The 15,391-nt window shown below is 41.1% G+C and overlaps 2 protein-coding genes across 2 annotated transcripts in view; both read right to left on the reverse strand.

Moving 5' to 3' along the window:
• The window catches only part of LOC142195323 (uncharacterized), a gene marked incomplete at its 5' end in the record, with an annotated part of 202,381 nt that overhangs the window by 140,838 nt on the left and 46,152 nt on the right, over positions 1-15,391 (reverse strand). The window lies entirely within an intron of this gene.
• LOC142188881 (uncharacterized) overlaps positions 5,045-15,391 on the reverse strand; it is a 51,998-nt gene continuing 41,651 nt past the window's right edge. The window contains exons 3-7 of the mRNA XM_075262047.1: positions 15,314-15,377; positions 10,197-10,314; positions 10,049-10,113; positions 6,816-6,936; positions 5,045-6,000 (exon numbers count right to left, since the gene is read on the reverse strand). Coding sequence (XP_075118148.1) covers positions 5,138-6,000; positions 6,816-6,936; positions 10,049-10,113; positions 10,197-10,314; positions 15,314-15,377 — 1,231 coding nt within the window. The 3' untranslated portion in view covers positions 5,045-5,137. The remainder of the gene's footprint in view (positions 6,001-6,815; positions 6,937-10,048; positions 10,114-10,196; positions 10,315-15,313; positions 15,378-15,391) is intronic.

Below are 15,391 nucleotides of genomic sequence, written 5' to 3' on the forward strand. Positions count from 1 at the left end.
GTTATCTTTGCGTTTGTTTTAATTTTTATCTGGCAAAATATAAACAAAAGAGGTGGGAAAACGGGACTGTTTTTCACTTTTCATTTAAAAAAAAAAATAACACAAAGTGCTACTAAAAAACATTATAAAATAGTTTTCCCTCTCCGTTATGGGCCCTGACAGTGTCATACACTATGTTTTATAGATATATAGTCCTAGGAGCCCTGACAGTGTCATACACTATGTATTATAGATATATATAGTCCTAGGAGCCCTGACAGTGTCATACACTATGTATTATAAATATATAGTCCTAGGAGTCCTGACAGTGTCATACACTATGTATTATAGATATATAGTCCTAGGAGCCCTGACAGTGTCATACACTATGTATTATAGATATATAGTCCTAGGAGTCCTCACAGTGTCATACATTATGTATTATAGATATATAGTCCTAGGAGCCCTGACAGTGTCATACACTATGTATTATAAATATATAGTCCTAGGAGTCCTCACAGTGTCATACATTATGTATTATAGATATATAGTCCTAGGAGCCCTGACAATGTCATACACTATGTATTATATATATATACAGTCCTAGGAGCCCTGACAGTGTCATACGCTATGTATTATAGATATATAGTCCTAGGAGCCCTGACAGTGTCATACACTATGTATTATAGATATATAGTCCTAGGAGCCCTGGCAGTGACATACACTATGTATTATAGATATATAGTCCTAGGAGACCTGACAGTGTCATACACTATGTATTATAGATATACTAGCTGGTACCCGCAACTTCGTCTGCGGTGATTGTAGAAGTGGGTAAATACAGGCACGGGTAAGGTTTTCTTGACAGGGCTGCAAATACTGACAGGTGTAGGAAAGGTATAGGACAAATATAGGACCTGCTCTATATTTTACAGCTCAATTTGTTCCGGATACACAGCCGTAAAAACAAGATCTATGTGTATGGGCCCATTGAAATGTACAGGACCATAGTTTTATCCACAATTGTAGATAAAAGTCTGGCCCTGTGTATGACAGTTTAGTAACTCCATGTGCCTCTTATTAATAGCAATTAACCCCATCATGTCCCCCACATTAACCCTTGTGTAAGAGTTACTGTATTGTGAGAGACATGGGGTAATAATTAAGTATCTTCATTATTGAGGTCTTTTATTAGTACCTCCATATGTCTCACATATTAGTAACCTTTATATGAGGCACACAGGGGTTAATATGAGGGACATGATGGTGTTTATTCCTATTAATGTGAGGCACATGGAGTTACTAACACTAAACTAATAACCCCAAATGCCTGACATTAATGAGAATAGGAACTAAAGGAAGGGACCTGTGTGTATTTTCCTTTTACTTTGCTAGCAGCTTCTTCCCCTCCTCGGGGAACCTTTGCAGGGTGCAGACGGCAGGAGCTATCACTATAGCAGGCAGAGACCTGACCGATTTAGCTAGACCCCCTGTGTTTCCTGCACCCCTCTCATTGGAGGGCAGTGAGAGAAGGGGAGTGTCCTTATGCCTCAGCTCTAGCAGAGCACTGAAGGGATGCTCAGACTTCATTTAACTCTTGCAGGTCCTGTGCTGCTGGCGTGACAGTGAAATATGGCAGGAGTGCCACTCTTGGCACGTGTGCCAGGGGTTGCCGACCTCTGCAGTAGAGGGTAATATGAATTTTGTGGCTTGCTATAGTTCAAAGTGTGTGAGATTGCAGAGATAATGATGTGAGTTTGAGTTTTGTGGGGGTCCTGGCAAAAACGTATGTGCGCTATTGTGACGAAAAGTAGCCTATTGTGCAATCCTGTGTAGTAACTATGTTTGTGGAAAATTTCAGCCAAATCGGTGGAGCGGGTTTTGCGTGATTGAGGAACAAACATCCAAACCCACAAACATCCAAACTCAAACTTTCAGCCCTGACAGTGTCATACACTATGTTTTATAGATATATAGTTTTCATAGATATATAGTTTGTAAGATAGGAGCCCCAGGAGTGTTCTATACTGTGGTTTAAGCCAAGGTAAGGCGTGGCAGCAGAACTTGTTCGACCTGAAACAAATCTTGGCCTTAACCTGAAATAAAACAAATCTTGAGAGGTTTGACCATCTCTACTCACAACTAATCTTGAAGCTGTATTGATGTGTGCACCTTGGCTGTTTATATAGATGCAATATTGGTGGAGGCTGAAGGAAATGTAGATGTAATCCAAGACGAAAGAGCTCTGTGCCATCTTCTTAGTCTTTTGTCACTTTACAATGACGCTTCATCAACATAGAAGATTGATTCAGTTAGACTTACTTGTATCTGCATTTTATCACTAGAAAGGACCAGGAGGCCATCGTTATACCAGTGCAAGAGAATTATGACGTGGGCAGAACCCAATTCTCACTTACTTATCATCTACGTCTGAATCTTAAAGCAGGATGGCTCAGTTTGAACATCTTCAAGTCGTGAGAGTGGAGTATCTATGACCGAGTGTTTCAACAGATTGTCAACATTTCAAAAATTATAAGGAAAGATTTTAGCTCACCGCTTTTGTTGGTTTGTATATGTAGTCCACTGGGTGCACGGCCAAATGGCTCCGGACTCCTGGAGCTCAATAAGTCCAATCACATGTAAAGAAATTAGGTCCGCACTCCTGTATTCCTTAAAATTTCATCTTTATTCCATTCTTTTAAAAGTTCATCTTCTTACAAGTACAAAGTGTGCAAAAACTCCCCAAAAGTGATTTTAAAAATCATCACTGGCTGACGCGTTTCTGGGCGTACTAGCCCCTTAGATTTTTTAAATCACTTTTGGGGAGTTTTTGCACACTTTGTACTTGTAAGAAGATGAACTTTTAAAAGGATGGAATAAAGATGAAATTTTAAGGAATACAGGAGTGCGGACCTAATTTCTTTACATGAGATTGTCACCATATTTAGGCTTCCAAGGATAGATGTGAACACCAAAGTCCAAAGGTTTTTCTCTCTCGCCAAATAGGGTTATCCAGAGGCTTTGTATGGTCTTTCCATCTCTTAAAGGGGCTCTATCACTGGGAAAAGTCATTTTTATCTAAACACATGGTTGCATAGGCTTTAGAAAGTCTATTCCACACTTACCTTTTGTATGTAGATTGCTTCAGTGGTGTCTGAATAAGTCCGTTTTTATTCATATGCTAATGAGCCTCCAGCCAGCTCAGGAAGTTCCCAGCAGCCTCCTCTCTCCCATTATCTTCTATGTGGGAAGCAAACAGGAAGCTGAGTCACAGCAGCCCCAGCAGCAGCCTCCCATAGAAAACAGCAGAGAGGTGTGCACCATCTATCGTGCACTAGTCTAATTAGCATATGAATATAAATGGACTTATTCAGAAACCACTGAGGCAATCTACATACAAAAGGTAGGTGTGAAATAGACTTTCTAAGGGCTGTGCAAAGGTGTGATTAGTTAATAATGACTTTTCCTAGTGATAGAGCCCCTTTAAGGTCATCACCTGGTATATGTTTTTCCTGCAGGCACTCTAACCCCGACAGTTCATAGTAAAGTCTTCTACAGTGAGAACGATTATTGCCTTCTGGCATTGAAGAAGCTGGTTTCCTCTTATCCTAGAGCTCCTCAAGGACTGCTTCTAGAAGCAACCAATGACAGAAGACCTATATCATCCAGAACCTTACATATCAAATCTGATGACATAGAAATTGATAGGAGGAACAAAGTGGAAAAAGGTCTTCCGGGATACGTGATGGTATCTTGTTAGTTACCAACAGATCCTATCAGCTTTACCCTCTGCCCTTCTTTATTAAAGGGATCCTATCATTCAGATGGAATTTTTTGTCCCTAACACGTCAGAATAGCCTTAAGAAAGGCTATTTGTCTCCTACTTTTAGAAGTCTTTTCCACGCCGCCGTTCCGTAGAAATCCTGTTTTCGACGATATGCAAATGAGTTCTCTCACAGCACTGGGGGCGGGCCCTAGCGCTAAAACAGCACTGGGGGCGTCCCCAGTGCTGCCAGAGAACTCTCCAGGGCAGCCTATGTCTTCTTCAGGAACGTCCTCTTCCTGTGTCTTCTGGCGCAGGCGGTGAAACTTGTAGGCCTTGGGCAGATCCTACTGTGCATGCCTGCGGCCACAAGAAAAATGGCTGCTTACACAGTAAGTTCTCTGGCAGCATTGGGGATGCCTCCAGTGTTGTTTGAGGGCTGAGGACCGCCCCCAGTGCTGCGAGAAAACTCATTTTTATACTGGCGAAAACCGGGATTTCTACGGAACGGTGGCACAGAGAAGACATCTAAAGGTAGGAGACAAATAGCCTTTCTTAAGGTTTTTCTGATGTGTTAGGGACAAAAAATTCCATCTGAATGATAGGATCCCTTTAAGGTTATGAGTAAGTGCATTTCTCAGCCGTCAACTATTTCTCATAGGGTTTGTTTTCTATTCATCATAGAATCTTCAGAGAGATCAAGCTTCTCAGACCACCTATCTAGTCCCCTTTCTCTTCACCTAAATATTGTCTTCTGCTATTTAGCCAGTCCTCAGTTTTAACGTATCCATGATATGGATCTCCGATATCTTAACAGGGAAACTTGTAATCTTCTCAGCCAAAAGAGTTGATGATCTTCAGGCACCTTCCTCAAGGGATTCAGATTTGTCAGTTAAACCCTTTATTACTGTTCTTTCACCCAAGCTTGTCACACAATTCCCAAGCCATCACAGCGCGGGGAAGATAAACATAAGAAAGTGGCGTCAGTGACTCAGCCCTGCTTTGTACGTGGAATCTTCAGTCTTTTCCAATGACTCTGATCTTCATGTGTGCTTTTTACAGCAGGATGTGATATTAAAGACCGAAACCAGTGACAGCGCACAGAAATATCATTGTCCGTTGGTTAGAGGGAACCCATGTACAGACGGAGCAGTGCTGAGGACAGCGCTTTCTTCTCTGGTCGTCCAAAGATGATGCAGATGGTCGTCCACCTTTGCACTGTTACTGAGATGGACAAGCAACAGAAAACCAAACAGCAAGCGGCGCTATAAATATGTATTTTAATATGAAAAGTGCAAATGATCTCAGATGTTTTCACAACCTAGACATGAAAGTTCTTTGATGGGCATGAAAATGACTTCTCCACCGTGCGAGTGCTTTGAGGTTTCATAAAACCTAATTTAGAGAGAAAATATTTCCCACATTTTGGGCTGTGTGAACTCTCTGATGTTTCATAAAACCTAATTTGGAGATAAAATATTTCCCGCATTGAGGGCACAAATATGGCTTCTCCCCTGTGTGAATTTTTTGATGTTCAACAAGATGTGATTTCCGAATATAACCTTTCCCACATTCTGAGCAGGAAAATGGCTTCACACCTGTGTGGGTTCTTTGATGTAAAACAAGAATTGAATTATCTGTAAAACATTTCCCACATTCTGAACATAAAAATGGCCTCTCTCCTGTGTGGGTTTTTAGATGTGTAACAAGACCTGATTTCTGAGTAAAACATTTCCCACATTCTGGACATGAATATGGCTTCTCTCCTGTGTGAATTCTCTGATGTGTAACCAGACCTGAATTATCTGAAAAACATTTTCCACATTCTGGACATGAAAATTGCTTTTCCCCTGTGTGGATTTTCTCATGTCTAACAAGATGTGATTTATGAGTAAAACATTTCCCACATTCTAAACATGGATATGGCTTCACCCCCGTGTGAATTCTCTGATGTTTAACAAGATTTGATTTCTCTGTAAAACATTTCCCACATTCTGAGCATGCAAATGGCCTCTCTCCTGTGTGAATTCTCTGATGTATACTACCACTTCGGTAACTTTGATTTTGCATAAAAGTCTGTGATGAATTAGAAGCTAGAACCTGTATAATAGGAACAGATAATAGTTCATTCTTCAGAAGGGCTGAGGGTATATCTGGGGTAATGACATGTTCTTCATATAGATCCTGTGTGATGCCATGATCCTCTGCTTTATAATCTGTAGATGTCAGATGTCCTTCTGAGCTCCAGGTACAGTCATCTGACAAGAAGAAAACAGATTTTAATAATTTACATAATTTTACAAAAGTTATATATTTTATAACATTTCTATACAGTGTGTCCCAAAAGTAAGTACACAAAATGAAAGGGTGGACTTTAGCCGGTATATGAAGCGTTTTTTATTAATGAACATGTGACCGGAAATGCACCGTTGTAGCACTGCAGGTATGAAAGGAGAAATGAAGAAGAGAAAGCGCTTTAATGGGAAATCAGTTTAATCACTGTTGCTTATTTACAAGAATTGCTCGAAGTGCTGGCCGCCTGCCTCGATGCAAGCAGTGCAATGTCGGGAGATGGATTGATGCATCAGTTAACAGACTCTTAACATGGCCGTCACCGCGACGAACGCAGCCTGCATGTGGTTCACGAGCTATTCACGGGCTGGAACAGGCGTTGTATACACAACAGACTTTACCTGTCCCCAGAAGAAAAAATCAAGTGGGGTCAAATATGGCAAGCGAGGGGGCCACAGCAACAAGGGTATACCTGCAGTGCCGCCGTGGTGCATTTCTGGCCACCTGTTCAGTAATAAAAAAACGCTTCATATACCGGCTAAAGTCCCTTTCATTTTGTGTACTTATGTTCCGGACACCCTGTATATATAAATATCTATGCATAGTGTAACACGTAGTGCAATTCAGTTATTAACTAAGACATTGGTGATAAAACAGATGACAATCTAGCAGTAGGTCTCAGAGCACGGACCCGTAAATCATAATGTTCGTCCACCCGGCTGTTCTCCAGTTTTCCAGCACTGACAGCAGCTTATGTCCTGTAAATATATAGCAAACTCACCTGGGCGGTTCCCTGTAGGAATGTCCTCCTTACACTCCTCATCACCGCTCACATAGGGCTCTTCTTTTATTGTCATAGATATAACATTAATATTGTTCACATCTTTATATTGATTCAAAAGCTGTGTAGGAAATATAAAGGTCAGATAACAGGAAGAGAAAATTATGGCAGGAATTATTACAGCCAGGAAATTGCAGGACTAGAAGCTGGACATAGATAATAGATGACGGCTCAGTGGCAACCTCTAGGAACTCATACACATGTATAATCGGCATGGCTAGACCTGCTTCAGGTAGTATACACGACTAAATATAGGGCAAAAATTGGCAAAGCAATATAAATAGAACACTATGCTAAAAAAGTGCACTGCCACAGAAAATGTTTAGCAAAAAAATATATAAAGTTTTATTTAAATACATTTTAAAACATATATAAGACAGAAATAATGAATGGGGTGATACAACCAAACAGAACAATGAAGGCCCAAGATGGAATACTAATGGTTGATGATGAATAAATGACACTTACATTACATATATATAAGGATATGTGAAACATCCATAGTTTCTAAAGTGCATATATAACTATAAATATAATTTGGCGCATATTTGGTGCGACAAAACCAGATCTTGGATGTAAACCGTGCGGTAGATGTATTGCATGTCAAAATGTCGATTATGCCAAAGATTTTTGGAACACGGATAAATGGCGGTTTTATCAGATCCGCCATTCCTTGAGCTGTAATTCTATAGGAGTCATCTACTTTGCACTATGTCCATGTGGTTTGATCTATGTTGGTCTTACAAGTCATGAATTTAAGAAAAGAATCAGGGAACATGTTATTGATATCCGAAATGCGAAGGATGTAAATGATAATTCCCTTTTGAAAACCATCCCTAAACATTTCAAGTCACATCATGACTCTGATCCTTCACTATTGAGAATTAGAGCGATTGATCAAGTTATACCGGGTCCCCGGATGGGAGATTGGAAACGCATTTTAGCACAAAAGGAGACACGATGGATCTATACCTTGGAGACTCTTCACCCAAAAGGTTTGAATGAGAATATTCAGTTTGTTTCTTTTTTATGATGGTAATCCTTCATTTATGTTTTTAATGTTTTTTCTGGTTGGTAGTTTGAATTATTTAATATGCATGTTATTAGTTGATCTGCAGTTGCCTATTTGTGTATGTGGCTCTTTGAGTACACATTGCAATTTTAATTTTGTTTTGTTTTATTGTTTTTATTAATTTCTAATTTCTTTTCTTCTTTTTTGTCTTGCTCATAATAGGGTCATATCGTGTCTAGTGGTCTATGGGACTTACATTGCGGTTGTCCCATTCTGAAACGTCGACTCATATTTGACATATACGCTCGTCTATATGATCATATCTTACCTTCATTATTGATATTTTATATCTATGTCACTATGATGCATTGAATGTAATACTATGTAAATTATTATTTTTACAATGTCATGTACAATATATTCTTACTGGGGCATTAAGTCTCTTCATTATAGTATAATAAAATATAATATTATAATACATGCACTTTTTATCACTTATTTCACTTTATTCACTCATCACAGTGCACTTCACTTTTTATATTTTACTTTTTGTTATCCACCACAAGTCACCCTAGCACATTTTGTTCACTTTATTATCGTATACCTTGTATCTAGGTCCTTGTTCACATCTAATGTCTTACTTTGTGACTTTTTGCTCCCAGTTATAGTATAATAATTGCTCTATGTGCATCTTGATCCTTTGTACTTATTCACATCTAGCGTTTTTTCTGTTATGTGTGTGTGTATATATACATATATATATATGCTTGATATACAACAATACAGGCTTGTGTTTCAGTAAGTTAAGCTACATCACTTTATTATTGCCTTATGTGCACTTTGATTTTTTTGTACCTATTCACACTTAGCGTTTTTTCTAGTACTGTATATATATATATATGCTTGAGACACGATAATATAGGACTGTGTTTCAGTAAGCTTAGCTACATCACTTTATTATAGCTCTATGTGCACCTTGACTCTTTGTACCTATTCACACTTAGCGCTTTTCTAGTACTTGTATACATATATACCTGAGATACAACAATCCAGGCTTGTGTTTCAGTAAGCTCAGCTACATCACTTTATTATTACCCTATGTGCACTTTGATTCTTTGCACCTATTCACACTTAGCATTTTTTCTAAGTACTGTGTGTATGTGTATGTATATATACATATATGCTTGAGACACAACAATATAGGCCTGTGTTTCAGTAAGCTTAGCTACATCACTTTATTATTGCCATATGTGCACTTCGATTCTTCGTACCTATTCACATTTAGCGTTTTTTTAGTACTTGTATACATATATGCTTGAGATACAACAACCCAGGCCTGTGTTTCAGTAAACTCAGCTACAACACTTCACATGTCTTCACCAGCTTTTTCCAATACTATCAGCTGCTTCAATTTGCTCATCAAGTATGACCCTATATATTCTCCATACAAACCTCATGGCCACATCATCTTTTTTTCCCCCCTGACGAAGCCACGGTAGTGGCGAAACGCGCGTCGGGGCGCGTTCACTACATGAAGGTCCACCCATAGGTAATTTACTACTTGGTATCATGTTATTTCACAGAATATTTGCACTTTATAAAACTATGTATGTTATATATGCACTTTAGAAACTATGGATGTTTCACATATCCTTATATATATGTAATGTAAGTGTCATTTATTCATCATCAACCATTAGTATTCCATCTTGGGCCTTCATTGTTCTGTTTGGTTGTATCACCCCATTCATTATTTCTGTCTTATATATGTTTTAAAATGTATTTAAATAAAACTTTATATATTTTTTTGCTAAACATTTTCTGTGGCAGTGCGCTTTTTTAGCATAGTGTTCTGCTTCAGGTAGTGTCAGTGAAGGAGATCAGATTCTACCAGATACATCCGGGGTTGTTTGTCTCAGAGGAAATAAAGGATCAGATCGGTAGAAATCCAACCTGATGGTTCCTTATTCCAACCAGCAGTCTCCATAACCAGCAGATTGTGAGAAGATCCAAACAACATGTAATGTCTATGGTCAGCTTTATCCTGCATCTCCACCTCTCATTACACAAGTATAAACCATGTAATACTGCTGGAGAACCCAAGACTGACCACAAGGACTTCACAGCCCGTCTACACATCATAGGGAATATCTCCATCTACCTGATCATCCTGTGGAAGAAGAGGACTGGGACATCTCTCCGGTGTTGTCCTCTTACTTAATCTACCTGTAGGAAACACAGACAGGGACTGAATTCATTCTGTACATACAAATAATGGAAGTCCATGTGTATATAGTCATGTCTATTACCTGCTGATGTGAGGGGCTGGTGGTCCTCCATCATCACCTCATTGTACAGATCCTTGTGTCCTTCTAAATACTCCCACTCCTCCATGGAGAAATAGACAGCGACATCCTGACACCTTATAGGAACCTGTCAACACAATGATACAGTCATCACCCCGACCCCTCCAGTTACTGTATAATGTCCCAGCATTCCCAGCAGTGTCACCTCTCCAGTCAGCAGCTCCAGCATCTTGTTGATGAGTTCTAGGATCTTCTGTCCATTGATCTCTTCCTGTATCAGGGGGTAAGGTGAAGGCCCCGGGATTGGGCTCAGGGTTCCTCTATATCCTTCATACACAGGAGCCTGACAGCGCCCACTAGAGGTCTTCTTCACTACTGTGTAATCCTGGTTATGGGGAGTCACATTAATAAATCTCACTACATACATGTCCAGAGTCCATCACCTCTCCAGTCATATCATCTGTTATTACTATAGATAAGAATGATGTAATGATGACATCATCAGAATCTCTCACCTCTCCAGTAAGCTGGTAGATGATCTCTAGGGTGAGATTTAATAGACTTTCCGCCATCTTGTTCCTGTCTCTTTCCATCCTTAATGGATCAATCGGGAATATTCTCTTATATAGAAGATACTGAGAGGATTCTATATTGTAGGAACCTGAATGGAGAGAAGATGAGACAGTGTAAAAACCTCACAAGATCCCATGTAATAAATAGGATTAGTAGGCAGTATAAGGGGGGCTTCCAGTTCAGGCTCTAGTATGTGAAGATATATGGCACATTCCTCCTCAGTATCAGCCTCTTCTCCTCCACTAACCTGTAATGTAGAACGAGCGTCCTACACCGGGGAGACAATGCTAGGCTGGTACAGGACATACAGTATATATGGAGCGGTGGTCTGAGGATACTGAGGTGACAATTTACAAGATAGCGCTGACATCCTCTGCAACTTCTATATTCTCTTCTTTGGCTTTTAACTCCTCTGTGGGGTTATTTTTCTTCTGTTTTTTTCCATCATGTTTTTTATTTTTTTGGGTAGAGGAAAACATTGTTCATGCAGGACTTTTATCGTCCGTGACGTTAGTATTAGTGCCAATGTGAACAGACACAAATGGAGGGGGCTCAGTCTCTGTGAACATTCCCTTAATCTGTTCCATTTTATGTAGAAAACTATTTTTACACGATATTTTCTTTATTTAAGAAACTAAACAGAACAATAAAAATTACTAAAAAGCAAACACCAAAAATAGGAATGAAAAATATCAAAAACTTTTCTGTACTTGAAGAAGAGACTGATGACATCTATAAGTCCTCCTGCACACCCCGAGCCCTCGCACCGCTCCAGAGAAAGATGAAAGTTCAGGCTCAGAATATGGCGAGACAAGAAGAAATGATTTAGTAACTTCTTTCTAGCAGAGAACTAATAAAACCTAAACCCTGTATAAATGTGGTATCAGTGTAACCATAGTGACCTGTAGAATAAAGACATCATGTGATTTATACCGTAGGGTGAAGGCCCCGACTACTATTTACCTCTATGGGAGGGATGGAAACAGCCCAGAAACAACCTCAGACGGCAAAAGACACAAATATTGTCATCTCAGCCATGGAAGGAACAGCCGATAAAGAGATCCTTTCACCGGTGGTCTTACATAAGTATGAATTCAGCCCAGTCAGCTTTCTTGGTGCAGGAGATATCACTGCCATTATTTTCAGCACTGATTTCTCTCCATTGTCGGGGGACAGAGAAGGGGCAGCATCTTCAATAGCCTTGAACTAGGGGGATGGGGACGTCGCCCTGGAGCTGTGGAGAACAATAGGGAAGGATAAAGGGCTTGTATCTTACTGCAGACACCGATGATCTTATTAGAGGACGGTTTAGGACACAAAACCCCTCGGTCCATAAGGGGCTGTGTGTGGTTCTAGTGCCCCAAATCACCACGACAGGTTCCCTATAAAGCAGCCGAGTCCTGAGACAATTAAAATCACCGGAATAAACTGAATATACAATAAAATACTGCAAATATCCCTAAAGGGGTTAAGAAATTTTTTTTTACCTCACAAATCCTGTCAGCACTGTGAGCGACCACCGTATATATATATATATAAATACCTCCTCCTGTACTGCAACTGTGGTGACAGGACCTGTGATTATGTCACATGTGTGGGAGGAGTCAGGAAGTCACATGATCAGGTGTTACAGGTCTTTAGAGCTGTGTGTGACATATATGTAGTAGAGCTGTCTGTGTGTGACGTGTATGTAGCGGAGCTGTCTATGTGATGTGTATGTATCAGAGCTGTCTGTGTGTGAGGTGTATGTAGTAGAGCTGTCTGTGTGTGAGGTGTATGTAGCAGAGCTGTCTGTGTGTGAGGGGTATGTAACAGAGCTGTCTGTGTGTGAGGTGTATGTAGCAGAGCTGTCTGTGTGTGAGGTGTATGTAGCAGAGCTGTCTGTGTGTGAGGGGTATGTAACAGAGCTGTCTGTGTGTGAGGTGTATGTAGCAGAGCTGTCTGTGTGTGAGGTGTATGTAGCAGAGCTGTCTGTGTGTGAGGTGTATGTAGCAGAGCTGTCTGTGTGTGAGGTGTATGTAGCAGAGCTGTCTGTGTATGAGGTGTATGTAGCAGAGCAGTCTGTGTGTGATGTGTATGTAGCAGAGCCGTCTGTGTGTGACGTGTATATAGCAGAGCTGTCTGTGTGTGAGGTGTATGTAGCAGAGCCGTCTGTGTGTGACGTGTATATAGCAGAGCTGTCTGTGTGTGAGGTGTATGTAGCAGAGCAGTCTGTGTGTGACGTGTATGTAGCAGAGCCGTCTGTGTGTGACGTGTATATAGCAGAGCTGTCTGTGTGTGAGGTGTATGTAGCAGAGCTGTGTGTGTGACGTGTATGTAGCAGAGCTGTCTGTGTGTGAGGTGTATGTAGCAGAGCTGTGTGTGTGACGTGTATGTAGCAGAGCTGTCTGTGTGTGAGGTGTATATAGCAGAGCTGTCTGTGTGTGATGTGTATGTAGCAGGGCCATCTGTGTGATAACCATAGTGATTTTGAAGGCTGTTCTTTTCTGGGTTTTTTTTTTTTTTTTAAATAAATTCTTTATTTATAAATCGACATAGAGTAGGTGAAACAAAACAGGTAAACAACACGGCTAAGGCATAGAAGCCCAAAACAGCAAAATATACAAATGAATACATCCATGTGGACAAAACAAAAACCTAACACACAAAAGATAGCTCACAAGGGTAAACATGGCAGGCAAAGATAGGGAGAAGAACCAGATTAGGAGAAGGGGAGAAAAGAGAAAGACGAAAAGGAAAAAGAGGCAAAGGGAGAAAGAGAAGGAGGGATTGGGGGGCAGCTCCGAGCACCGACCAAGCAACCAGCTGGCAGCAAGGGTACAACAACCAACCAGGCCGCAACAGCGGACTTTTTGGGTTATTCTTTGTGTCTCTTTTCAGTAGTACATAAGCTTTAAAGGGATTCTACCATTAAAACTTTTATTTTTGTAGATAAGACGTCGGAGTAGTCTTTAGAAAGGCTATTCGTCTCTTACCTTTAGACGTGGTCTCCGCTGCGCCGTTCCTCAGAAATACCGTTTTTTACTGGTATGCAAATGAGTTCTCCCGCAGCGATGGGGGCGGGCCCCAGCTCTCAAACAGCGATGAGGGCGTCCCCACCGCTGGCAGAGAAGTGTCTCAAAGCGCCGCCTCCTTCTTCGTCCGCTGCGTCATGTTCAAAGTCTTCTTCCGGAGCAGGCTCGTAACCGAGCAGAGCAGACTGCACAGGCGCACAGGCCACGGGAAAATGGCCGCTAACAATACTTTGCAAGCGGCCATTTTCCCGTGACCTGTGCAGTCTGCTCTGCTCTGCTAGAAGTTACGAGCCTGCGCCGGAAGAAGACATTGAAGATGATGCGGCGGACGAAGAAGGAGGCGGTGCTTGGAGACACTTCTCTGGCAGCGGTGGGGACGCACCATCGTTGCGAGAGAACTAATTTGCATACCGGTAAAAACTGGTATTTCTAAAGGAACAGCGCGGCAGAGACCACATCTACAGGTAAGAGACGAATAGCCTTTCTAAAGACTACTCCGACGTCTTATCCACAAAAATAATGTTTTAATGGTAGAATCCCTTTAACCTAATTAACCTTTGGGAACATTTTAAAATTATTTTAATTTCTTTTCTTATTTCTGGTGTATCTGGGGATGACACAAGAGAAATAAAGCCTCCTAGTATACTTTGCAGAGATAATCTGGGTTCTTGGTGGTTCCATTCTGGGTATGGTGAGACCTTAAAGGGGTTTCCCATCTCCCTGTTTCAGCAGTTTCCCAGCGGTCTCTTCTTTTCACTTCCTGTATCCCCCTCCCCCAGCTGGCTGAACAGGACACTATGAAGTATCACAATACTTATGCAGATCAGATAATATGCAGATGCTTCTAAAGTATGAACTCAGTGTTATCTGTGTGTTTGCGTTGTGAGATAACAGACTCAGCTTTATCAGCAAACTAAAATTAGCTGAACTGATTGTCCTGTAAATAATAGAGAGAGCAGAAAAAAAGAAGCGAGCTGCCCTTTCTTCAGGTGGATTCTGCGGCTCGCTGAGCCGCAGCTTCCGCCTGGCAGCCGAAACCTCCTGCGTCGGCCCATTCATTTGAGCCGACTCCAGGGTGGAGGCGGCATCGTGGCAGGCAGGTTTTGACCATATTTTGACTTGGCTCCCCGAGTCAAAATATGGTAAAAACCCGCCCCACCGCCCCCCGTGTGAACGAGCCCTAAGGCTGATATTTGTATTGTTGTGGTGCTCAGAGATAAGCACTTATTAAACCCTTCCTGCAAGAAATCCAATATCTTTGCTATATTATATATCCTTTACTGCAGGATTCTGTCCACGCCAACTACATCGCATGTTATATATGGCAGAAGTTACGGCCTTACGGTTTTTTTGTAGAGTGGTAATAACATCTTCTGACAGAGGTTTTTGTCTCAGTCTCTCCCTCTCAGGATCCAGACTGTCAATTTTGGTTTGCCCAGATCTGGATGGTAGATTGGACGCTGGGCTAATAGATCTGATCTTAGAGCGAGATGAATCGGATCTTCAAGCGCTGAATGAGACAATACAAGATACCAGCTTCTTTACGGCCAGAATGGAACCACCAGAATTAACTTCTCTTCTCTGATCTTCTTGAGAACTAGAGGGATCAGA

The sequence above is a fragment of the Leptodactylus fuscus genome, chromosome 1 (genome assembly GCF_031893055.1).
Source record: "Leptodactylus fuscus isolate aLepFus1 chromosome 1, aLepFus1.hap2, whole genome shotgun sequence".
NCBI lineage: Eukaryota > Metazoa > Chordata > Amphibia > Anura > Leptodactylidae > Leptodactylus > Leptodactylus fuscus.